General features: G+C 39.1%; 2 protein-coding genes across 2 annotated transcripts in view; both read left to right on the top strand.

Moving 5' to 3' along the window:
- LOC125399842 (cytochrome P450 3A11-like) overlaps nucleotides 1-26,286 on the top strand; it is a 64,861-nt gene extending 38,575 nt beyond the window's left edge. Inside the window, exon 13 of the mRNA XM_087902489.1 lies at nucleotides 26,194-26,286. Coding sequence (XP_087758615.1) covers nucleotides 26,194-26,271 — 78 coding nt within the window. The 3' untranslated portion in view covers nucleotides 26,272-26,286. The remainder of the gene's footprint in view (nucleotides 1-26,193) is intronic.
- On the top strand, nucleotides 7,078-20,958 carry LOC125399846 (cytochrome P450 3A2-like). Its single transcript, XM_087896624.1, has 7 exons — nucleotides 7,078-7,293; nucleotides 8,900-9,013; nucleotides 9,104-9,192; nucleotides 13,774-13,922; nucleotides 16,471-16,598; nucleotides 17,397-17,466; nucleotides 20,798-20,958. The coding sequence occupies exons 1-7, from the start codon at nucleotides 7,078-7,080 to the stop codon at nucleotides 20,956-20,958; spliced, it is 927 nt and encodes a 308-aa protein (XP_087752750.1).
- Nucleotides 26,287-27,228: the final 942 nt, after the last annotated feature.

Here is a 27,228-nt window from a genome sequence, read left to right as displayed (position 1 = left end):
ATACAGAGAACCTGTCTCAAAAAGTAAAAATAAAAGAAATAGAAGTTAAAATAAAGCCAAATAAAGATGGAAAATACACATAGAATCTTAATACTGTATGCTATTATGCTCTCTTTGAATTGTTTGAATGCTGAGGAAGGAGCAACAGCTGCTAAAAGACTTTTGCTTTTTAAATGCTGCTGAACCAACCCAAGATAGGTATTTTGAAAATACCTTGGCTTCAAAATTAAAGTTAAAAAGTATGTTACTTTGGAGAAGAGATTTTGCTTTTGTTTCCACAGAAAATAAGAGACTGTGGATTCATTCTGAATTAAGAAAAATTAGGTTCAATCAAGGAAGACCACCTGAGAAATATCCAGTAGGAACAGATGGCCTGGATACAGAGTTCTACATCCAGAACTGATTCAGGATTGCTGCCTGCGGTGATCAAGACTCACAGGATACTCCAGTCAGGACTTGATGATAATTTTCTTTAATTCCCCATAAGATTATCAGCACCCCCAACCAACAGAAAGTAGCCTGAAATACTACACCCACATTCCCAACAAATGGACTATGGGTATTTTCCTTTGTTTAAAAAAAAAGAGGGAAATGGTGTGGGAGAATTGTCTGTATTCTGTCAATCATGTATTTTAATAAAATGCTGATTGGCCAGGCAGGAAGTATAGGAGAGTCAACCAGACAGGAAGTAGAGGTGGGGCGATGAGAACAGAAATATTCTGGGAAACAGGAAGCTCCCTCTGCCATTCCTGCGCAGACCACCGAAGAGGCAGGATGTAACCTGCCCAGCTGAGAAAGGTACCGAGCCGTGTAGCTAACGTAGATAAGGATAATGAGGTAACATAAGTTATAAGAGCTAATAAGTAGCCTGACCTAATGGGCCAACCAGCTTTATAATCTTATGGAGTCTTGTGTGTGATTTTTCTTTGGGGTTTGCCAGCTGTGGGGTACTGGGTGGGACAGAAACCCCAACAAGCCAGTCCCTCATACTACAACTGAGCCATGGCTTCAGTCCCAACATGAGGACTAGAACAGCTTGGTTACTCAGGGACTTGTCATGAGGATAACAGAGAGAGTGTAAAGAAACTTACAAACTTACAAGTGCTGGGTGCATGACAGTGACAAGAGTCTCATGGAAGGATTGGAAATTAACAATACAGGTGGAAATACTTTGTGGGTTTTTTTTGGTATAAAATCAACAGCAGGGTTTACTTTAAGGGCAATAAGGACAGCATGGAATTCCTGATTGTCCATCTCCTAGCCCGCCCTATGGGTTTACTGGAGGATCTGACCTTGCCACTAGTTAGAGGGCAGAGCTCTGAGTATTACCTATTGAGGAGGCCTGGGATGAGCTGCTGTTTCCCCCACTAATCCTATATGGCATTGGGCAAGGCTGAGTCTATGAAAGATGAAGACCTGAATCTATAGCATAATCCCCACTTCTAAATTTCAAGGAAGATTGAGAAAGAGAAGACAGTAATATCGTAAGAGACAGAGGACTAGGAAGTCTGCTATGAGATGGTGTCTCCTAGAAATGCTTGGGAAGCCATATACATGAAAGAGTAACAATATGGTGACCTAAACAAGATCTGAACACTGACATCACCAATAGACATATTAATTAGCCATAGCCAATTAATAACTGTTGAGAGAAAGAGAATTAGTCTTCTATAAGGATGAGTGGTGTAGGAGGGTCATCTGTCTATATGTTACTTTCATTGGTTAATAAAGAAACTGCCTTGGCTTTTTGATAGGACAGCAGCTTAGTTAGGCAGAGTAGAATGAACAGAATGCTGGGAGAAATAAGTAGAGTCAGGTAGAAGCCATGATTCCCTTTCCTGAGACGAACACTGGCTAAACTCATGCCAGTAAGTCACAACCTCGTGGTGGCATACAGATTATTAGAAAAGGATTAGTCAAGATGTGAGAGTTAGCCAATAAGAGGCTGGAACTAATGGACCAGGCAGTATTTAAATGAATACAGTTTCCATGTAATTATTTCAGGTAAAGCTAGCCATGAGCCGGGCAGCAGAAAGCGACCCGCTTGCTCATTTTACAAGTAGTGCTCCAACATGGTTACTAACTCCATGTAAAACCTAAGAGGGCTTAAAAAGGAATTCTAGACACAAATACAGAATTTAACACAGCTTTTTGCTCTTTGCTAGGGCATGCTATAGAGAGATTTCCTGATTCAACAACAGCAGCAGAGAAAAAGCTACACCATTTTAAAACACGGCTGCCTGGGCCCTGTTGCCAGTACAATCTCTGACTACAGAGCATTTCTGGGCCTGTATGTTTGTATGCCTATTTGGGATCGGGAAGAAAGTAATCTGAGACCATGCCAATGACTCACCATTCCCCACCTGCACCTAGGAAGCAGGGGGATCAGGTTTACTAGGCGTGCACAAGCTGGAGAGCATGGAAGATTCCCACCGCCATACACAGAGATGTTTCCAGGCTTCACAGTGGTCTACTTGACAGATGATGCTGTGATTGAGATAAAAAGCTCATTCTCAGAGTTAAAGTGCCGAGTGTGGCTCCTACCTGGAGGCAAAAAAAAGCTGCACAGTTTTAAACTAGACACTAAAACTCTAATTAACCAAATTAAAAAATGGGGTACTGAACTGAACAGAGAATTCTCAACAGAAGAAATTAGAATGACCAAAAGACACTTAAGCTCATGCTCAACCTCCTTAGTGATCAGGGAAAAGCAAATCAAAACAACTTGGAGATACCATCTTACACCTGGCAGAATAGCTAAAATCAAAAACACCAATGATAGCCTATGCTGGAGAGGATGTGAAGTAAGGGAAACACTCATCCATTGTTGGTGGGAATGCAAACTTGTGCAGCCACTGTGGAAATCAGTGTGGCGGTTTCTCAGGAAACTGGGAGTAAACCTATCTCAGGACCCAGTAATTCCACTCTTGGGAATATAACCAAGAGATGCCCTATTATACTACAAAAGCATTTGTTCAACTATGTTCATAGCAGCACTATTTGTAATAGCCAGAACCTGGAAACAACCTAGGTGCCCCTCAATAGAAGAATGGTTAAAGAAGGTGTGGGACATAAACACATTAGAGTTTTACTCAGGGGTAAAAATCAATGACATCTTGAATTTTGCATGGAAATGGATGGAAATAGAATATGCTTTACTGAATGAGGTAACCCAGACCCAAAAAGAGGAATATGGTATGTACTCACTTATAAGTGGATTCTAGCCATAACTAAAGGACTTTGAGCCTATAACTCGTGATCCTGGTGGTAGTGTTTGTGTGTTTCCCTTCTTTGAGTTGTACTGATGGAGGGTTGTCAGATGCTTGTGTTGTTATGGGTGTTGTTGGCTTCCTTGGTTTGTGATTTTCCTTCTAATGTTTTCTGTATTGCTGGGTTTGTGGCTATGTATTGTTTAAATCTGTTTTTGTCCTGGAATATCTTGTTTTCCCCATCGATGGTGAATGAAAGCTTTGTTAGGTATAGTAGTCTGGGCTTGCATCCATGGTCTCTTAATTTCTGCAGCACATCTATCCAAGACCTTCTGGTTTACATGGTTTCCATTGAGAAGTCATGTGTACTTCTGATAGGTTTCCCTTTATATGTTACTTGCCCTTTTTCCTTTGCAGCTCTTAATATTTGTTGTTTATTCTGTATGTTTTGTGTTTTGATTATTATATGGTGAGTGGATTTTTTTTTGGTCCAGTCTATTTGGTGTTCTGTATGCTTTTTGTAGCTTCACAGGAATATCTTTCTTTAGGTTGGGGATATTTTCTTCTATAATTTTGATGAATATATTTTCTGGGCCTTTGAGCTGTAAATCTTCTCTTTCTTTTACCACTATTATTCTTAGGTTGGTCTTTTCACAGTGTTCCAGATTTCCTGGATGTTTTGTGCTAAGAATTTTTCGATTTGTTTTATTCTTTAATCAGTGAGTTCATTTCCTCTATAGTATCTTCATTGTTTGAGATTCTTTTTTCTATCTCTTGTATTCTACTTGTCTCTGCAGTTCCTGTTCATTTACTCGAATTTTCCACATCCAACCTTCTCTCAGTTTGTGTTTTCTTCATTATCTCCATTTCATTTTTCAAGTCTTGAACTGTTTCCCTTACCTGTTTGATTGCTACTTCTTGGTTTTCTTGTTTTTCTTGGGGTTCTTTGATAGATTTATTCATTTGTTCTACCTTTTTGTTTGTTATCTCTATTTCTTTACGACAGTTTTTCACCTTTTTTTAAGTTTCTGTATCATTTTCATATAGTTCCATTTAAAGTTGATTTCTTCTATTTTGTCTGGAGTAGGATGTTCAATTCTTCAATTCTTCTTGCTTTGTGATCCTTGGATTCTGGTGATGTCATATTGCCTTTCAGATTGTTGGAGGAATTCTTGCATTGGCACCTGTCCATCTCTTCCTGCAAATGCAGCCAGGAGAGTCTTAGTGTTTTGGTCCAACTTTTGCTGTGACTGATTCTGGGTGGATTTCCTCAGTGCAGGTGTAGGAACTGTCCCCAGGTTGCCAGTCTAAAAGTTTGTCCTCAGCACAGGGACAGATCTCTTGGAGATCAAAGGACCTATCAGACAAAAGGGCGAACTCGAGGGGGAGGGGAGAGTTGTGCAGAGCCAAGATGCCCCTTCAGCAGGAGTTTGAGGTGCTGTGCATGCCCCTCTGGCCGGGCGGGTGTGCACTCACTCCTCAGAGTGGGTAGCCACAGTGAAGGAGCAGGACCTGTTCCTGTTCCTGGGCCAAGGACCTCACAGACAATAGGGCAGGCTTGGGGGGGTGGGAGTGGGCAGGGAAGTGTGGAACAGAGAAGCCCCTGCCCCTGGAGCTAAAGAGGCCCAGTGCCATTCCTCCTACTCTTCAACTGGAGTTTGGGAGCTCAGTCCAGTGCTAAGATGTAGGTCTCTGCCTGTCTTTCCTTCAGTTGGTGGATGAAGGTTCTATGGGGATATTTAAGATATTCATCAGTCTGACTACAGGGCAAGGCAAGTTCACACACGCTCTTCTCTATTTCTTAGGGTCTTAACTAGGGTCATCAATCATACATCACTAATAGTATGAGACTTCAACACCTCAGTCTCCACAATGGACAGTTCTGCCAGATAGAAACGTAACAGAGAATTAAGAGAACTAACAGCCATCATGACTCAAATGGACTTAACAGACATCTATTGAACATTCTACCCAAAAACTAAAGAATATATCTTCTTCTCAGCACCTCATGGAGTCTTCTCTAAAATTGATCACATACTCAGTCACAAAGCAAACCTCAAAAGATACAAAAAAATGAGTAACCCTCTGTATCTTATTGGATCACCATCGTTTAAAATTAGAATTCAACAGCAACACTAATTTCAGAAAGCCCACAAACATGGAATTTATACAGTACTCTATTTAACTACCCCTGTGTCAAGGAAGAAATAAAGAAAGAAATTAAAGACTTCCTAGAATTTAATGAAAATGAAGGCACAACATACCCAAACCTATGGGACACTATGAAAGCAGTGCTAAATGAAAATTCATAGCACTAAGTGCCTACACAAATAAAGTAGAGAAAACTTACTCTATTGAATTAACAGCACCCCTAAAAGCTCTAGAAAAAAAGAAGCAGACTGACCCAGGAAGAGTGAAAGACAGGAAGTAATCAAATTGAGGACTGAAATCAATAAAATAGAAACATAGAAAACAATACAAAGAGTTAATAAAACAAAAGGGTCATTCTTTGAGAAAATCAAAAAGATAGACAAACACTGTCCAAACTAATCAAAAGACTGAGAGAGAACATCCAAATTAACCAAATCAAATATGAAAATGGAGACATAACAACAGACACTGAGGAAATCCAGAGAATCATTAGATCATACTACAAAAAACCATTACTCCACAAAATTGAATATGTAAAAGAAATGGACAATTTCCTGCAGGTAAATTTATTTCAATTTAAAATTGTAATTAAAAGGGATGGAGATCTTCAGCTGTGCAACTACAAGAACTCTTGATTCTTATTGAATTCGGGATTGATTATGTAACCTGAAATGAATCTTTTACATTTACTTCATAGTTTGTTCACTTTTGATAGAGCAATCCTCACAGGAGAGAGGTGGATGAGTTTGTCTAATGTGAGCAAAGTGCTTAGAACAGTAAATATTAGATATAATTGTCTGATATCAGCTTTGTTGGTACAGGGTGTACATGTGTGCATGGACCTGTGGTTGTGAAATATTCCACACTAGACTCCAGTTGAGAAAATATTGAAATTTTTTGACCTCAAAGCAACAATGGTGGGTGACTTATCGAGAGTCCTTCTTCTTTCTTAGTGGTCCAGGAACTATTGGATCATGGTGGGCCTGGAGGACTTGAGAGAACCTAAGTGATAAATAGGATTAGAGTAATGAGAAAGAAATGAGTGTCAGAAATACCTCTATGTGGGAGAGAAGTTAGGAGAGGCAAGCAATATTAAAAATACGTTGAATGGCATAAGCAGTCATTTGCTCAGTTTAATTCTTTTCCACTTCTCTTTTACAGGTATGAAGACACAAGTCTTGAAATACCAGAGACCATATACACTTGCTATTCTTCATGTCAAATCTTTATTTTTGTCAGAGGACAGCAAAGTTAAGGAATATTCATGGATATTAAATCCTACTGAAATATTCAATTCAAGGTTGTTTAACTTCATTGTACCTATCACAATGTCACTCAACAGCTATTTTTTATTGAAAATTCTCTCCCACACACTGTGTGTGTGTGTGTGTGTGTTTGTGTGTGTGTGTAAATGTGTATGGATGTGTATGCCCCTTCTTTCTAGGTGTCTTTGGAGGTCAAAATACCACAATCATCCTTGTGGAAATAGCATTACAGGCAGTTCGGAGAAATTCAATGTGAGTGCAGGGAATCAATTTCAGGCCTTTGAAAGAGAGGCAACCACTATAAACTGCTTAGCCACATCTCCAGAACCAACAGCTATTTTTTAAAACAGAATATATTTCTTTATTTTGGACAATCTCATACATGTACACCATGCGTCTGGATTGTACACACACCAATTCCTCTTCCCCCCTCTCTTCTAGGCATTCCTAATATGTCTTCTCCTGCATCTTCTCCTGTCATTCTTACTGTTGCTAATAACTCACTGAGACCAGTTTTTCTTGATAAACCAGTTTGGGTGCCAGAGTGGTGTGTATGGCTGGTGACCCAGGATGAATACCACAGTGCTCCTTCTGCTTCAGGTGATGACTCTGGTAACAACAACAGAATCAAGGGTGATGTGGAGTCTGGTGAGAAACTTTTAATGCCAGTTAGTAAAAATATCCCCCTCTTTCCGTCACCTTTTGCTAGCAACATAACAGTGGGGACAGCATTGGCCCGTATAGATCCATAACAGGGAAACATTACAGCTGCCTTTCCATTAATGGAGGCTCTTTGTTTTATTAAACTTAGTAACCTGTCATTGGTGAAGGAGTCCTCCTTTCATCATGAATGTTTATTATTGCATAATGCTTCTACTGCAGACTTTACTAATAATCATATAGGATTGAAAAAAATAGTGCATCCCATCCTGAAAAATGATTTGACCTATGGTCCCAAGCCTGCTCCTCGGTGTTGGGATGCTGATAGAGATTTTAATCTCCACCCCACAGTTATGTGGGGAGAATGTTTCACTCAAGAGACTGATTTGTTAAAAGGTTGGAAAGACTTGTAGTGGTATGGCCATAGGCTCGCCATGAAAAATTACACCTTTCCCAGTTTTGAGTAATTGTTTTTAATGCCACTGCCAGTTTTAACCAAACAAATCTTTTTGAAACCTCTCTAAAGATAAATTATACTGCTGGATGCAATATGACTATTTGATCCTCTGCTTGCATGCTTGCCCCATTTTTCTTTGTATTGTGGAATGGCACTTTGGAGGGCGATATTCTTAATTGTCCTTCCAGCATGTGCAAGCTGAGTAATTGCTGGGATGGTTCTGATGGAGCTGTAACTACTGTTTTAGGAGATCCAACTCACTTCTCTGGCCTCTGATTACATTGCACACATATGTGCATATGATCACAAAATGCACACATATATGCACAAACATGTACATACATACATACATGCAATACTAAAACAAATCTTGAAAAGATCCCAACATCAAATCTTTTAAGTGTCTCAGACGAGGGAAATGGCTTCATGAGTAGAGGACCTGAGTTTAGATACCCAGCATCCACAAAAAAGCTAGGCATACCAGTATGCTTGTGTTATTTACAAACTGTGTTGGAAATAGGTAGATCCTAGGGACTTGATAGCTATCTACTGTAGTCAGATCAAAGTCTTCTAGTTCCAGTGAGAGACCCTGCCTCAAAAATGCTGTAGAGTTATAGAGAAAGATGCCAGATCTCTGCTCTCCAAATGAGAATACATACCAGAGGTATACTCTACGTACAGAGAGTCACACAAACAGACAAACACATATGCACATGCATGTACACATGCATGCACCACATCAAGACATCATTTTCACATGGCTTATGTTGTAAATGTGGAGCAGAAGAACTTGTCTGATGCAGTTAGCTTTCTATTTATCCCCAAGCCATTTGCCATCTACATAACTCTGGAGAATCTACTAAGTCTTATTCCCATCTTCTATCCCCAACCCTGGAACTAACTTTTCAACCATGGAAAGATTTACATTTACAAGCATCCTAGAATAAAAATATTTAAAAGCTCAACAGGCACCCCAGTGAACAACTGATTTCTTAAAGGTTGTGAGGAAATTTTGACACTTTTTGCATCTAGGATGAGGCTTGATCTATAGTAAACAGTCAGTATCTAACTGTTATATACTAATTCACCTAGCACGTTGCAACCATGGAAATGTCTGTACTTACAGAGAGCAATATCTGTATTGTTTTTGATGCTAGGAATTTGGCCCAGTGGGGATAATGCATAAAGCCATCTCTGTATCTAAGGATGAAGAGTGGAAAAGTATTCGAGCCTTGCTGTCTCCCGCTTTCAGCAGTGGAAAACTCAAAGAGGTAGACCAAAAAAACTTTTTGTTAAAATGTTTGTATGACTTGAGTCTCCACACCTAGCAACCATGGATTCCTTTTGTGTTTATTGCTTAGATGTTCTCCATCATTGAACAGTATGGAGATATTTTGGTAAAATACTTGAGAAGAGAGGCAGAGAAAGGCAAGCCTCTCAGCGTGAAAGAGTGAGTAGTGGTACATCTGCTGTGGTTCTGGGAGAGGAAGGGCAGCTGGGGCAGAAGGGTCATCCTTCTGTGTGTCCTATATGTCCAGCTGTTCTTTCTTTCCCTTTTAGACACTAGATGACAAAATGTGCAGTTAAAAAAGAAACATGATAGTACCAAGGTCACAAGGGTATAAGGTGGGTATAAGGTGCTTGGTCAATTGAGGTGATGTGATTTAGCCTATCTTTGGTGGCACCTGCACCACCTGGAACTGTGATCAGACAAGGGCCTGGGGATTAAAGAATACACAGAGACATGAGTCACTCTTGAAGCAAGAATGCCAATTTTTGTTATGCTCCAAGGCACCATATATAGTGCTTTTCTTTTTTTTATGAGAAAATAATTTTATTAAATTATAAAAGTTTCCATTTCCGCTCCTCCTCCCAACACCCTCCCACTCCCCCCAATCCCTCTCCATCCCTAAGAGCAGTCAGGAAGAGCCCTGTAGGAAGTTCAAGTTCCTCCCCCCTCCCTCCAGGTCCAGGAAGGTGAGTATCTAAACAGACTGGATCCCCAAAATCCAGTATATGCAGAGGAAACAAGTCCCAGTGTCATTGTCAATGGCTTTTCAGAAAGACTCCTGGCCAGCCACATTCAGAGAATCTGGTTGGATCATGTCCTCGTTCAGTCCCAGTCCAACTGGCCTTGGTGAACTCTCATTAGATCAGACCCCTTGTATCAGTGGGTGATCGCATCTCTCGCAGTCCTGCTTTACTTTTTCATTTTCTTCCTCCTTCTGCTCCTCATTTGGACCTTGGGGGGCTCAGTCCAGTGCTCCAATGTGGGTCTCCATCTGTATCGCCATCCATCATCAGATGAAGGTTCCCTCTGGTCTTGCCTTCTTTGCTCACGTTCTCTTTCCTTCTGCTTCTCATTTGGACCTAGGGAGTTAAGTCCAGTGATCCAATGTGGGTCTCTGTCTCTATCTCCATCCATCGCCAGATGAAGGTTCTATGGTGATAAGCAAAATATTCATCAGTATGGTTATGGGTCAAGACCAGTTCAGCCACCCTCTCCTCTGTCCAGAGAGCAATCTGGGGATCTCTTCTTGGACCTGGGATCCCATATATAATCAAGTCTCCTGTAAACCCTAAAATGAATCCCTTAGTAGAAATATATTCTTCCCTGATCCCATATTCATCCTTCCTCCCTCCCCCCATCCCAGTCCCCCGAGCTTTCCCCATTCCTCCCCTACTCCCTTCTCTCTAACCCTCTCCCCTTCCAACAACCCTCCCACCCCTCCATGCACCCGAGGTTACCTGGGACTCTTGTCTATTTTCTATCTCCTGGAGGATAGCTAAATAATCTTCATCAGGTTCACCTTCTTATTTAGCTTCTCTAGGATCACGAATAATAGGCTCAAAGACCTTTAATTATGGTTAGAATCCACTTATGAGTAAATACATACCGTGTTCCTCTTTTTGGGTCTGGCTTACCTCACTCAGTAAAGCGTTTTCTATGTCCATCCATTTGCATGCAAAATTCAAGATGTCATTGTTTTTTACCGCTGAGTAAAACTCTAATGTGTATATGTTCCACACCTTTTTTAACCATTCTTCTATTGAGGGGCACCTATATGAATGACCTATTTGATAAGAACTTTAAGTCTTTGAAGAAAGAAATTGAGGAGGATACCAGAAAAAGGAAAGACCTCCCCTGCTCTTGGATTGGGAGAATCAACATAGTAAAAATGGCAATTCTACCAAAAACAATCTATAGATTCAATGCAATTCCCATCAAAATCCCATCAAACTTCTTCACAGACCTGGAGAGAACAATAATCAAGTTTATATGGAAAAACAAAAAAACCCAGGATAGCCAAAACAATCTTATACAATAAAGGAACTTCTGGAGGCATTACCATCCCTGACTTCAAACTCTATTACAGAGCAACAGTACTGAAAACAGCTTGGTATTGGCATAACAACAGAGAAGTAGACCTATGGAATCGAATAGAAGACCCGGGTTTTAACCCACAAACGTATGAACACCTGATTTTTGACAAGGGGGCTAAAGCTATACAATGGAAGAAGGATAGCATCTTTAACAAATGGTGCTGGCATAACTGGATGTCAACCTGTAGAAGAATGAAAATAGATCCATATCTATCACCATGCACAAAACTCAGGTCCAAATGGATTAAAGACATCAACATTAATCCGACCACTTTGAACCTGATAGAAGAGAAAGTAGGAAGTAGTCTACAAGACATAGGCACAGGAGACCACTTCCTAAGCAGAACCCCAGGAGCACAGACAATAAGAGAAACAATAAATAAATGGCACCTACTGAAACTGAGAAGCTTCTGTAAAGCAACGGACACTGTCAGTAAGACAAAAAGGCTACCTTCTGACTGGGAGAAGTCTGTGCCTTTTTATAGGTGAATTGAGTTCATTAATATTAAGTGATATTAATGACCAGTGGTTGTTGACTCTGGTTATTATTATTTTTGTTTGTTTGTTTAATAGAGTTTGTATGTGTCCCTTCTTTGAGTTAAACTCGTGAAGGGTCGCTAGATGTCTGAGTTATTGTAGGCAGTGTTGGCAATGTTGGATTCCTTGGGTTGTGATTTTCCTTCTATTACTTTCTGTAAGGCTATGTTTGTGGCTACGAATTGTTTAAATTTGTTCTCATCCTGGAATATTTTGTTTTCTCCATTGATAGTGAATGATAGCTTGGCTGGGTATTGTAGTCTGGGTTTGCATCCATGGTCTGTTAGTTTCTGAAGTACCTCTATCTGAACCTTCTGGCTTTCATGGTTTCCATAGAGAAGTCCGGTGTAAGTCTGATAGGTTTACCTTTATAAGTTACTTGACCTTTTTCCTTTGCAGCTCTTAATATTCTTTCTTTAATCTGTATGTTTTGTGTTTTGATTATTATATGGCGAGGGGATTTTTTTTTTGATCAAGTCTATTCGGTGTTCTGTATGCTTCTTGAACCTTCATAGGAATATCATTCTTTAGGTTGGGAAAGTTTTCTTCTATAATTTTGTTGAATATATTTTCTGGGCCTTTCATCTGCAGTTCTTCTCCTTCTTCAATCCCTATTATTCTTAGATTTGGTTTTTTTATTGTGTCCCAAATTTCTTGAATGTTTTGTGATGAGAATTTGTTGGATTTGCTGTTTTCTTTGATCAGAGCATTTATTTCCTCTATGGTATCTTCAGACTCTGAGATTCGTTCTTCCATCTCTTGTATCCTATTTGTTATGCTTGATTCTGTAGTCTCTGTTTGTTTACCTAGATTTTCCATATCCAGCCGGCCCTCGTTTTGTGTTTTCTTCATTGACTCCATTTCAGTTTTCAATTCTTGAACTGTTTCCATTACCTGTTTGATTGATTTTTCTTGGTTTCCCAGTGTATCATTCATGGATTTACTCATTTCTTTGAACTTTTTGTTATACTTCTCATCCATTTCTTTACTCATTTCTTCAATCTTTTTGTTATACTTCTCATCCAGTTCTTTAAGGGAATTATTCATATCCTGTTTAAGGGACTCTATTGCTTTCATAATGGCACTTTTTTCTACTTCTTCTGAATTAAGAGGTTCAAGTCCTTCTATGGTAGGGTCGTTGGGATCTGGTGATTTCATGTTGTATTTTAGATTGTTGGAGGAGTTCTTGCCTTGGCGTCTGCCCATCTCTTCCTTCAACTGCTCTATATTGGATCTTCTAGTACCAGGTCAGGTTCCCTTGTTGGGTAGGGACTTCACTGACAGAAGGTCTACCTTTCCTCAGGCAGTCTATTGAAACACAGGCACTCCCTCCTACTGGGTTGCACTCACAGCCCCGGCCCAGCATGCAAGGGAGCAGCTCTGGGGAGATCTTGTGGCCCCAGGGGGAAGGGAGAAAGAGAGGAAGGTGTACCTGGATGAAGGCTGGTATGGGATTTGGGAGATCTCCACAGGGTGGAGCCACCACTGCAGGGTGACCAGAAAGTCGAGGGGGGCGGGGAAAGTCTGAATTCCTCCTAGCTGAAGCCCTCGGGCCAGTAGCAAAGTCACCCCTCCTCTGATGGATGTCTGCTAGAAGTTCACTGTCTCTTGCTGGCCAGGAATGTGGCCGAGCTGATTCAGGGCCTGTCTGTCCTCAGGCAGGCTCTCACAGCACCGGAACTGCCCCTGCCCGGCTGAGCCCACAGCCCAGGCTCAGCGTGCAAGGGAGCAGCTCTGGGGAGATCTTGTGGCCCCAGGGGGAAGGGAGAAAGGGAGGAAGGTGTACCTGGATGAAGGCTGGGGTGGGATTCGGGAGAGCTCTGCAGGGTGCAGCCTATAGTGCTTTTCTTGACTAGTGGCCATGTCCTTGTTCTTTGGATTTTCTACTGCATGTCCACCAGAAACCACTTCCTTGTTTTCAGGAACTCATGAGGGTTCTGTACTCAGAGAAGCTGCAAGCAAAGAAAAACAAATTGTTTCCCTCAACAGTCAAAAGGTAATAGAAAGTTCAGGGTCCGAGGTTCTACAACTCCCAATAGTCTTGCCCAAGAATATAAATTATTTCAGGCTTATAGCTGCATGTGCTAAGTCCCAGTGTCTCTATCCTCAGAGTATTTGGGGCCTACAGCATGGATGTGATCACAAGCATGGCATTTGGTGTGAGTGTAGATTCCCTCAACAACTCAAAGGATCCTTTTGTGGAAAAGACCAAGAAGCTCTTAAAAATTGATTTATTTGATCCATTGTTAATGTCAGTAGGTATGTATGATAGTTCTTCTGTCTTTTGACCCAGTGCTCTTGTCTGTGGCCATGTTTGTTAGTTCTGCATTTCTCTTCCACACTTACTAAAACTATCAGCTCTATTGGTATCTAATTCACCTGACATGTAATTTATAATCTTAATGGGATTGTATTTATAATCCAATATTTTTAGTGCATTCAATGATATTTACTCCATTACTTTTGTTTTTGAACTTAATTTTATTTTCTTTTAGAGAGGGTCTCACTGTGTAGCTCTAGCTTTCCTGGAAGCTGCTGTGTAGACCAGGCTGGCCTTGAACTCACAGAGATTACACAACCTCTGTTACCTGAATGCTGTACTTAAAGTTTTAAGCCACTACTCCTGGCTTTGATTTAGAATTCTTTTATTTATCCTTTGACAATATCATACAGGTATACAATATATGTTGATTATACCCTCCCCTAACTCTCACCCCCACTTCCCTCAGACCTCCCAAGATAGCTTTCTCTCAATATATGCCCCTTCCCACTTTTAAGTCACCCAGTAAGTCCAATCATTTATTGCCTGTTGGGATATTGACCAATATTAGTGTGATCTCATGCAGTTGGCCATTTCAGAAGTGGGCCATGCTGTGACCAGGATAAGGCATTTCACACCACCCCTCCCTGACACTTACCTTATTCCCACACCCTCCTTCATGAAGTTTCTTAAACCTTGAGTGTTGGGCTGATATAGATGCTCCATGTAGGGTTCAGCACTCAACAGCCACTTATTATCAGCACTTTGATCCCTTAGGAGTCTGTATTGACTGATGAACTACATGGCCAGTTACCAATGTCAACTACAGAGTACTTTGTTCTAGCCATGCCGCACATTTGCACCATCATCAATCAAACAACCTTGACCTAAGCCATCACCAATTCACTTTCTGTATATTTACATATTCTGAGTATTTCACATCAATGGGATCATTGACTATGTCATCTCTGTGACATGCCTTGATCATTTAGCACACTATTAAATTATTAGTGTCTATTATGAATGCATAATATTCCATATTCACTGATAGACACTGAAATTAGTTTTGTATTTTTGCCATGAATTTTACTGCTATGAGCATATACATAAAGTGTTATGTCTGAATATTTGTTTTATGTTTTGGGTATACATTCAGAATCTTTGAACTAAGTTATAAAGTAACCCCATTTCTAACATATTAAACAAATGTACATACATTTTTCACAGTAGCTGCAGCATTTTAAATATTTTCTAAAAATACTGGAGAGTTCAAGTTTCTCCATGCTCCACCCAACAGTTGGCTCTGGTCTACAAGAGCTAGTTCCAGGACAGTTAGAAAAATTACAAAGAGAAACTGTGTCTGAAAAACCTAACAAAAAAAGGAAAAGAAAGAAAATTAAGACTGTAACCCTGTGGCTGGACTTTCTTTGGACCACCAGAACACAAATAATAACACAGAATTTACTTATTAATTATGAAAGTTTGGGCTTAGTTCAGGCTTTTTCCCAGATAGCTCTGATAACTTAAATTAACCTATTTCTAATAATCTACTTTCTGTCACGAGGTCCATTACCTCGTCTCCGTAGGTACATTTGATACTCCATTCCTATCCTCCACCTCCATATCTTGCTAGTGAATTATACCTCTCTTCTTCCTAGACTGCCTGTCTCCTACCAGTATTCCTGCCTATTATCTCCTGCCTGCTGTTGGCCATTCAGCTCTTTATTAATCCAATCAGAAGGTGCCTTTACAGAGACAACTCTTCACAGTTTACATGAAGATTTTTCCACAACATAAGCCTCCCTGTGCTTTTTTTATACAATCTTGGTATATATACATTTCACACTCTCTCAAGACATTATCTGTTGTTTTGCTATTTCATGGAGATCCCAAGATCTCACACATGCTAGGCAATTACTCCATCACGAAACTATATCTCAATAAACTTTCCAGTATCCTGCTGGAGTTCTTTGAACATTGGCTATTTAATAAGTGTCCTGATTAATTTTCACATAACTCTAACATTCCAAATATCCTTTTGTTGCTAATTTTATTTATATAATGCCAGTTGAGAAACAAAGTTTACTGCTCTATCTTTACTATGTATTTATTAGCTTAAAAATAAATTTATTGATTTATTTGTCTGTGTGTTCATGCATGTGCTTTGGTGTTTATGTGGCATGTACAAATCAGAGAACAACATGCAGTAGTTTGTTCTTTCCTTCCACAGTGTGGGATTCAGGGATCAAACTCAGGTTGTTAGGCTTTTCTGCAGGACCCTTTAGCTGTTGGACCATGTCAATGTCCCATATCTGTGTTTTGGATCCCAAAACTACAGGAGCAGAGTTAAATCCAAGAGTCAGATTTGTTCCTTTGGGCTACTCTAAAGTGCAGAAAGAGCATTATGATACTGACCCAGTGTGAGCAAAATAACAAAGAGAATTGTTGGATAAACACTGGTGACTTATTCTTTGGATTGCTTCATGGTTTCTCTAAATGAAACTTGTATTTCTACTAAAGCTTATCTTTTTAATCTATCCTTTCCAGTACTCTTTCCATTTCTTACACCAATATATGAGATGTTAAATATCTCCATATTCCCAAAGGATTCAATAGCATTTCTCAAAAAATCTGTGGGTAGAATAAAGAAAAAACGCCTGCATTCTAACCAGAAGGTAAAAAATGGTGGTCTCATGAGAAGACCAGGGTGTGGTTATGTATTGGGCTGTGAACATATCAGTTCTATCAATAAAGATTGTTAGAAGAGGCTATATTTAGACAGAAAAAAAGAATATTTTTATTTCTTGGGGAGGAAAAGTTGGAATTTTGAAAAACTGATTGAGAGTGAACCAGGAATTAACTCTTAGCAATAGTAATGAAATGAAGAGTGCCCTGACTAAGGACTGAAATTAATAAAAAATGGTAAAGTACAGGACCTGAATAGATAACACTACCAAATCTTCAAGATAAATGAGGGAGGACCTCTCCAAGTCCCACACCATCCTGAGGAACTATTGGTTGTTGGTGACTGCAGAGAGAGGGTATAGCCACCAGTACGTTTTCCATGCACCATCAGATATTCCTATATCCAGGCACATGTGGGTGGTAGCACTTGGATTCAGTGGGTTATTTAAGAAGAGGTCATAAAGTTTGGAGGAAGAAATGTTACAAGGGATATATAAAATATTAAGAGGGGAAAATACTATTTTCATCTGCTTCAAAATCATTTTCAAAAAAATCAATGTTATTGTTTAAAAGTGTATCTATTGTAATTTATTGTAAAAGTGGTTGATATAGTTGCTGGATTGCTTCCTGGTTTAGCCACGGAAGTCTCAAAGAACACTAACCATGCTTGTGACTTTAAGGAAGCTACATTCTCAGAAAGGAGGGTAAGCTTCTGCACTCCTGATCCATCCCTGAGCTCTGACCTCACCATTGACATTCTATTTTACAACTTCTCTTTTTGTTTCCAGCACCAAGTGGATTTTCTTTACCTGATGTTGAACTCTCAAAATAATTCCAAAGACAAAGAGTTTCATAAAGGTAACCAAGGACTCCCTGGTCTGTGGACAAGTAAGCTCTCAGGGAGTGATCACATGACTCAGAAAATGTGTGGGAAGGTTTGTCTAGCAGAAGCATTCCTCTGCTAGGTTACTGAAAGAAGGGCATGGCTATTATCAGTATGGAATTGTCTAGAAACACATAGGCGCAAGTTTGTTCCAAAAATGAAGGATAGCCACAGTGATGTCTGTGTGTCACCTAGGTCTGGACAGGTGCTGTTTCTGTCTTTCCCAGTACACTGACTGGAAACTCTGCCTAGACATTTGAGTCTAAACATTCAGACAGGAGGCATGTACATAAATGTTGTGTATGCTTTCTGGGAGCCCCTTGTGAACATGTGTTTTCTTCCTAAATATATGGTGAAAATTTACTTTTCTTCATGTGTTGGATAACTTGCATCTGGAAAATAAGTTCTTTGTATAAACACACTGGTTCTCTTCATTCTTCTACATACTTAAAAATTACTTTTAGATTTTTATCTTCTTTGGGTGGTATATGCATCTGGCCATAAGTGTATGGACATGTGTATACACCTATATCTCTGTGAATGCCAGAGGAAGGCAAAAAGTGTCTTCCTCAATCATTCTCTAACTTATTTCCTTCAGATGGAGTCTCTTATCAAACCTGGATCTAGGCTTGCAGCCAGTAGGTCCCTATGATCTAAGAGTTTGGGTTCCAGGGTTGGGTCACCCAACCTGTCTTTTTACATGAGCACTGAGGATTCAAACTCAGGTCTTCGTGCTTGCACGGCAAGTTCTCTTACCCAATGAGTCATCTCTGTAGCCTCCCATCCATGTTTATGTTTTACTTTAAAACCATTATTACTATCATTGTTGTTAATTTCCAGACTTCACATGTGTGCATAAGTAACTAATGTAAAGGGAGTCTTCCATTCTTACCTATTTCCTTATTTCTAGTGCACACAATAGTTTATATGTAGCAATATAATCTTCTAGGTTCCCCCAATTTGCTTTTCAAAGTCCTCATGTGTTTTATGTTTAAAATTTTTTCCAGTTTGTCCATTTGAAAGACTTTCATGTGATCAGCTAACTTCAAAATAGTCTATACGTCCTCTTCCTTATGAGAACAGATCTCATGTAACCTGCAAACAGAGACGGCTCATTTGTTTTCAAGCCATCCAACCAAAAAAAAATTACACAGAGACTATATTAATTACAACACTGCTTGATCTGTTAGTTTGGGCTTTTTATTGGCTAGCTCTTACATCTTAAATTAACACATTTCTATTGATCTATGTATTGTGATGAGGCTGTGGCTTACCTGAAAGATTCAAGGGTGACTTTCTCCTTTGGCAGCTACATGGAGTCTCTCTAACTTCACCTACTTTCTCTATGTATCTTTGTTTGGATTTCCTGCCTGGCTTTATTCTGCCCTGTCATAGTCTGAAGCATCATCTGTATTAACTAAAGGTAATTAAACATGTTCATGGTATAAAGAGGAGAAACCCATATCAGTAGCCCAGGCTGACCTCACATTCATGGTGTGCCTGAGAATAACTTCTTAACTTCTATGCCACCATGCCTAGCTTATGCAATACTGAAAATTAAACCCATGACTTCATACATGCCAGGCTAGCTCTCTACCTACTGATCTACATATCCTCAACCCTTCTGTTTCATTTTTGATTGATAAAAGACACGTTCAATTTTAAAATACCCACTGATTATCGGTTTGTAGTCCAGTTTCAATTTAGTAGCAAGGACTAGCACTAATTAGGAGAGAAACTTTACCAACAACAGAGTCACACCACTTATGACAAAAGTTTCCTTTTTTCTGTAACTCTAATTATATGGGATCCAGAACCATCCTCTTCTCTCTATGGACACTTGAACATATGTAACTGCACGCATATAAATAGATAAAAATCAAAATTCCTAACCTCTAGCAAAGGACTGGAATACAGTTTCCAGTACCTACCTCTAATAGTTCACAATATTCTAAAACTCCATGTCTAGGGCATAAGATGCTCTCTTCTGAACTCCATGTCCAACCCAAACACGCACAAGGTACCCATTCACAGACACAAATACACATACATGAGCACACATATGGCAACACACCTACTCACATAAACTAAGACAATTAAAAGCCCATTAAAATGTGTTGTAAGTGCCTAGGTTCCTTCTTTTTTATTGATTTTTATTGAACTCTACATTTTTCTTTGCTCCCCTACCTGCTTTTCCCCTCTCCCCTTCAACCCTCCCTCAAGGTTCTCATGTTCCAATTACTCAGGAGATCTTGTCTTTTTCTACGTCCCATTTATATTAGATTTATGTAAGTCTCTCTTAGTGTCCTCATTGGTGTCTAAGTTCTCTGGGATTGTAGTTTGTAGACTGGTTTTATTTTTTGCTTTATGTTTAAAAACCACTTATGAGTGAGTACATGTGATAATTTGGTGTAAGAAGGTCTTCTTTCTATGTGTTGCCTTCATTAGTCAAATAAAGAAACTGCCTTGGCTTTTTGATAGGGCAGAATTTAGATAGTAGGAGTAGACCAAACAGAATGCTGGGAGAAAGAAAGCAGAGTCAGGCAGATGCCATGCCTCTCCTCTCCAAGACAGATGTTGGTTAGACTCATGCCAGTAAGCCACAGTCAAGTGGTAATACACATTAATCGAGATGGGTTAAACTAATATGTGAGACTTAGCCAATAAGGGGCTGGAGATAATGGGTCAAGCAGCATTTAAATGAATACAGTAATTATTTCGGGTAAAGATATTCAGGCGGCAGGGAACCAGGCGGGAAGAAAAGCAGCCTGCTCCCCTTTTACCACAATTATTGTCTTGTTGTGTCTGGTTACATCACTCAAAATAATGTTTCCTAGCTCCATCCATTTTCCTACAAAATTCAAGATGTTGTTATATTTTTCTGCTGTGTAGTACACCATTGTGTTTTTTCTTATGCTGATTTCAACTTTGTGTCTACTGAGAACTCAACAACTAAACAGTACAATGAACTCAGTTGAAAGTCAACCAAAAATTCCAGATATATATATATATATATATATATATATATATATATATATATATATATATAAATCTTAAAACCAGAATAAATTACATGTCTTAAAATTGCCCACTGATGATGATGATGAACATAGCATAAACCATGAAGTATCCTGGCTGAAGCAATCTTTTCTTTCTCTGCATGTCAAAGTGATAACAAAAGTATCAAAGTGGCTGAGTGACTTCTCCATATTTTTCTCTAGGGAGACAAGAGCCTCATTTGATTATCTCCTTATCTCTTCTGTGTCGGTACACCTTGACCTGACTTTCTTGAAATGTTTTTTTCAGCTCTGTCTGACATAGAAATCATGGCCCAGTCAATTATCCTTATTTTTGGTGGCTATGACACCACCTGCAGCACCCTTGCCTCTGCCCTGTATTTACTGGCCACTCACTCTGATATCCAGAAGAAACTGCAAGAGGAGATTGATGTGGCTCTGCCCCAATAAGGTGAATGGATGGTGCTTGGAATAGAGGGGAAAAAGAGACACATTCTTGTCACTCAAAGGTGTGTGTGTATGTGTGTATGTATATGTGTGTGTGTGTGTGTGTGTGTGTGTGTGTGTGTGTGTGTGTGTGTAGAAACAGAGAGAGAGAGAGAGAGAGAGAGAGAGAGAGAGAGAGATGATAGACCTACATTGAATATTTTTTCTAAACCACTCTTCATCATGGTTTTTGAGACAGGTATTCTCACAGAATCTGGAGATCATCAGTTTGATTAGGCAGTCTGGCCCATTGATCACCAGGCCTGCCCTGTCTTTGCCCCCCTTTCCCTGCTTGGGTTATAGATGTGTGGCACTGTGTCTGGCTTTATGAATGATGTATATCTGAACTCAGAATTGCATACTAGAAACTTCACAAATTGAGGTATCTTTAAGCCCCATGTAATAGTTATTTTAACCACTTTGAAAGAGGCTGGATAGATGGCTCAATGGTTAAGAACACTGGCTGTTCTTTTGGAAGATCTGCCCAGGTTTGATTCCCAATACCCAAAGGCAAGCCCTCTGCTTTCTGTAATGTCAGTTATGAGGGATCTGATGCCCTCTTCTAACTTACATGGGCACTATGCTCATGTGGTACACAAACACATATGTAGGCAAAACAGCTACACTCATAAAATAAAACAATTTAATCTTCCTTCATCAAGTACAAATGACCAACTTAAATGTGAGGCAGGATCCCATTTTCCTTTAGTTTAACTGACATATGCTTTTGAGAGACGGAACCCAGAATTATCTGGAAGAGATTTTTGGAGTTTAGACATGTATTCCCCCATTTGTTGTTATTCTTTGACAATTGCATGTATGTATAAGGTATTTTGGTTATTTTCATTTCTTGTCACTTCTCCATTGCACACTTGTTGAATCCTTACTTGTCATTATCAAGTCTTCCTCCTCTATTCATGTCTTCCTGTTTTCTTGTGACTCATGAGTTTACTTGGGGTTGCTTGCATAAGTGTAGGTCTAGAAGTTATTTACTGGAGAATGGACAACTCACCAAGAGCTACACCATTAAAAAGACTATCCCCCTACCCCGTGAACTGTTAGTTGACAATATTTTTTCATAGAGGTGGTTTCATGGACTCCCTCCACCATCCTTGAATGTATCAACATGGTCTAACCTTTTGTAGACAATCACAACTGCTGGAAGTTCATGAGTACAATGGCTCTGTCAGATTCATAAGATATTGTTTCACAGCACCCCTTTCATTCCCTGGCTCTTACATTATTCTGGTCCCTCTTACAGGATGTTCTCTGAACCTCCGTGAAGGTAATATAGATGTCACATTAAGTGCTGAACACTCCACCATTAATCATTTTTAGCATTGACTAAATATGAATCTCTGTATTAACTGTCTCCAACTGCAATCAGAAGCTTCTCTGGCCAAGACTAATAGCAGTACTATTTTTTGTATAAACATGAATATTAATAAGACAGTTTGATGCCATATTCACTTAGCAAAATGAAAGTAGTAATTTACCCCTATTGCCTATAACCTCCATAGCTATTGGATTTTCACCGTATTTACAGTACCAGGTATCAATTCCAACTGTAAATTAGAAATTCAATACAATCAGACAGTGGTTTGTTAACAGAGGTTTCTATCCTGCCCAGTCCCACAGCTGTTCAATCCTAATGCAACACACAGATGCCTACATTAACTATGAGCTGGTTGACCTAAGAGTTCAGGATTTTTATTAACTAACTTTTACATCGTAAATTAAGCCATAATTCTCATCTATGTTAGCCATGTGGCTTGGTACATTTAATCAGTGAGGCATTTTCATTTTGCTTCCTCTGTGTCTGGGTGACAATTGCAGAGTGAGCCTTTCCTCCTCCCAGAATTCTTCTATTCTGATCACCTCGCCTACACTTCCTGCCTGGCTACTGACCAATCAGCATTTTATTAAACCAATACAAGTGACAAATCTTTACAGGGTACAAGCCCATTGTCCCTCAGTACTGGTTGATTCCTTCTGCCACATAATACCACTATTACACTTCTGGTCAGAGAGGATGCATTTTCTGTATAACAGCATTTTCTTATCTCACATATGGAAACTCTTATAAGGCAAGAGGGTGGAAAGGACCTTTAATGTACAATTCTCAGTCAAATACCTGGAAGCAGAAGTTCAATGAACTTTTCCCAAACTACCTGTATGTTACTTGTTAGATGTCCAAAGGCAAATTCATAGCTGTACCTCTTATGTTTCCATTGTTTGCTAACTTGTCATTACTGTGTGTCTCCAGGTTCAGCAAGGAGAACAAGGGCAGCATAAATCCTTATGTATACCTGCCCTTTGGGTATGGTCCCAGGAATTGCCTTGGTATGAGGTTTGCTTTCATGAGCATGAAACTTGCTCTCACTAAAGTCCTGCAGAACTTCTCCTTCCAGCCTTGTAAGGAAACACACAGGTGAGGGGAAAAAAACTACCTCCGTAAATAATGTTATATGGGAGATATTTTTTCTACTGAAGGTTCTCTGTATAAAAATTATTCTGCTTGTTTGAGTTTTCCTAAAACTCATTTTATGGCCTAATGTGTTATTTTTATTCAGGGAAGAGCTAAGGGGCTTTCAGTTCTGTGTCAGTATACAGTACAACTGTAGCATTATAAAGAATTGCTGCAAGATAGTATGACAGGAGTACATGCATTCTATTTGAGTTTCCAGTCATGCCTATTGCATATTGGGTATCTACTATGCCACAAAAAAAGTTCAGAGATCATGACTTCGTGTTTGTTGGATGATGCACTCTTCATCAAGAACTCACAGAAGCTCTCCTCTGACCATCTCATTTGTCAACCACTGGTTGTACATTAGAATCACCAAGTAGTTTTACAACTCATATATGAGGACTGAGATGCTTCTAAAATGGTAAATTGCCTACCTCATATGCACAAAGCCCTGGTTTCCATCTCCAGAAATGCATGAAGTAGCTCTACTGAAGCATATCTGCAATGCCTGTACTCAGGAGGTAGAAGCAAAAGGATCAGAAATTCAAGTAATTCTTGGTCACAAAGTGAATTTGAGGCCAATATGAGCTACATGACAGTCCATATCAAAAACAAAAGCAGGAACTCATGATGCCTGGTCATTTTTTATATCCAAATATTATTTACCCAGAGTATGGCTTTCAAAGTTAATCTCTGACTTCCCGTGTGATGTCAAGAACCATTATTTGAAAGCACAATTGGTAGGGATCAAGAGAAGGCTTAGTGTTTAAGAGTACTAGTTGCTCTTACAAAAGCCTGAATTCAGGTCCCAGCACCCACGTGGTGCTTAACAACCATTTGTAAATCCATTTCCAGAGCCTCTTATGTCCTTTTCTGGTTTCTGTTGAGATTTCATACATGTGGTGTACATACACATGTGTAGGTAAAACACTCCTATACATACATTAAAAATAAACAAATCATAAGCTCCAACTTTAGGTGACATCTTTGTGGTTCTAACCTCACTTATCAGGACTCCTGCTTCAGAAAAACTAGCCGTCATGTTTCTATAAGCAATGCATCTTTTTCCCCTTTGTATTCTGCTCTCATATATCAAGTTCTTGTTCTGTCCCAAATAAATCTTCCTCTTGGGTTTATTTCCTCATTTACTTTATATTCTACTTTTGGCTTCTGCAGGCTGTATTGGTCACCTATGCTAATACTTTGTCATTAAAGCCTCCAATTTAGATGTGCTCTGTCTCTCAGTATTGAAGGATATCACATATCTTTTCTATATCACCTCATATCATTTCTTCCACAAACTCCAATGGTCCTCTGTATAGAATTTGTGCATTGAAAGCCTTTAGTAAATGTTTTGAAGTAGAGCTTACAATTATAACATTCTTTCACACAAATATTAAAACTAACTTAAAAATAACAAATAACACTTGTGTATAATTTTTTTGCACATCTCTATTTATGCCTCTATGGAAAACACATGTATAGTATTTAAAATTTAAAAAAAATATGATAGGACATTTTGAGAAAGCATTTACATTTTCTTGAACAACTTATTCCTGTATCATGCAAAGGGATGGCTAAAATTTATGGAATTCATATATTTAGAAATATGGCTTCTCTTTGTCAATTAGCTTTATTGGATAGAGGGGTGAAAATATTTCTGCTGTGATTTGTGGTTTAAGGAAGCTTTGTAGATTTTTCAGCATACAACCTCATGTATATTACTACTACTTTCTCACTAAATAATTTAAATCACAATCATGAGCAGAGATTTCGAAAAGGGTCAAGCTTTGAGAGCCAATGGCATACCTGTCAAAGGGAGATGATATGGCAAGCTCCAGTCATCTTAAACTTGACACATCTCTATCACCGTGATAACTTTTGTTCCTCTCCCTTCTCTTGTCACCAAAACATTACTCCACCTTACCTCTCCATCACTGAACAGCATGGGGCTAAAGCATCACTGAAAACACTGAAGGACTAAGAATTCTTCATGCATCCCATTCTTGAAAGCCAAGAATATATGCTAGAAAAACAAACATATATCTGTCCTCCTAAAGACTTGTCCAGAATGGGCTCAACAGTAGTGGTGACATATAATCTAGGATTTGAGGACTGTTCATAGAGGTGAAATGTATTCTCTCATGGTTAACCTGCAAATATCAACAAACCAAAAATAACTTTTCAGGACTTAAAAAAAGTAAGACTTAGTAACTAAGAATCAGGAGCAAATATGTTAAATTCATCAGGCTTAATAGCAAATACATTTAATCACAGTGATCAAGAGAAAGAAACAGTTGGAACTCTGACTTCAAGAATAGCCTGGTCTACTTTTGAGTTGCAGGACAGCCACAGCTACAGAGTGATATCTTGGTGGTTCTAACCTCAATTATTAGGACCCCTGTTCCTGAGAAAAACAAAATAAAAATTAAACTCAAAATTTCTTGCTCTAAAGTGGCATAATACAGAAATAACATAAACCAATATGGCTTTATCTCATGCCCTGAATATCATAGAGTCTCAATAAATGTATTTTCTCTTACATATTTGGAAGCATGCTTTCACCATCTAATGGATACAGCTTAGAGGATAAGGAAGTTCAAGCATATGACCTCAAATGCAGCTTAGAGGTACCTGCAAAGCATCACCATCCTGAATGACTTTTACTTTTTTTTACGGGTTATTGTTGGCTTATTCATTCATTCTCAATATTACTTCCACTGTTGCAGATTCCCTTGAAATTAAACAGACAACCAGTTCTTCAACCAGAAAAACCCATTGTTCTAAAGGTTGTACCACGGATGTGATCATAACTGGAGCATGACTTTCTCTCGAGGAGTTTACTGTGTTCCCCTTCAGGTGGTGTCTAAGAACATTATAATCTTTAATTTACTTCATGAATAAAACTCAAATGAAGATGAGGCTTAATCAACTGGACTTCATACATGGTTAAAATTCAGTACATCCATTGAACATTCCCATTGTCAATACAGAGTACCATCTAATGTCAAAGAAATGACTAAGTTAGCTGACAGAACGAGAAATTCATCTCTGATGCTCATGGCTCAATCACCAACCATATCTAGTTGTCTCCATCAGTTTCTTTGACTTTATGGAGAGTAAGCATGTCTCTGTAATTTGATCAATGAAATTTGATACAATATCTATTTGCAAATCTACTTGCAAAATTGTTATCATGTGTTTTGCCTCCAATATATACAATGTTACACTAAAAATAAATATTTCTTTTAAAAATAGTATTTAAACATATTTTATATTCTTTAACAGCTGCATAAGATGTATATTAATCATATTAATTCCTTTCCTCCAATTCCTCCCAGATCTTTCCCCATCTCACTTCCTACCTAACTTTATATTATCTTCCACTGTTTCAAAACAAAACTAAACAAAACAAATCATGGAGTCCAGTTCATGTTAGATACCAAATCCTGGGAGGGAGGCCTGGACTGGAGTGTAGTTGACAAACCCAGTGTCAACCCATTGATGGAAACTGGCTTTCCTCCTCTTAGGAACTTCAATTGACAATATTTTCTTGGCTATGGGGAGGATTCTGAGCTCCTCTACACTAAGATTTGTCTGGCTTTAGCTTGAGAATTTTGTCACAGTCTCTGTGAGTTCATTCGTGCATCTGTCATGCAGTGTCTGGAAAAATTCTGTTTCCTTGAAATCATCCACTACCTCTGACTCTTAGAATCTTTCTTCCTTCAATTCCACATGGACTCCTGAGCCTTGAAGGGAGAAGT

Source organism: Myodes glareolus, chromosome 2, assembly GCF_982192425.1.
Source record: "Myodes glareolus chromosome 2, mMyoGla1.1, whole genome shotgun sequence".
NCBI classification, from domain to species: domain Eukaryota; kingdom Metazoa; phylum Chordata; class Mammalia; order Rodentia; family Cricetidae; genus Myodes; species Myodes glareolus.
This window is presented reverse-complemented; position numbering and strand designations above follow the sequence as displayed.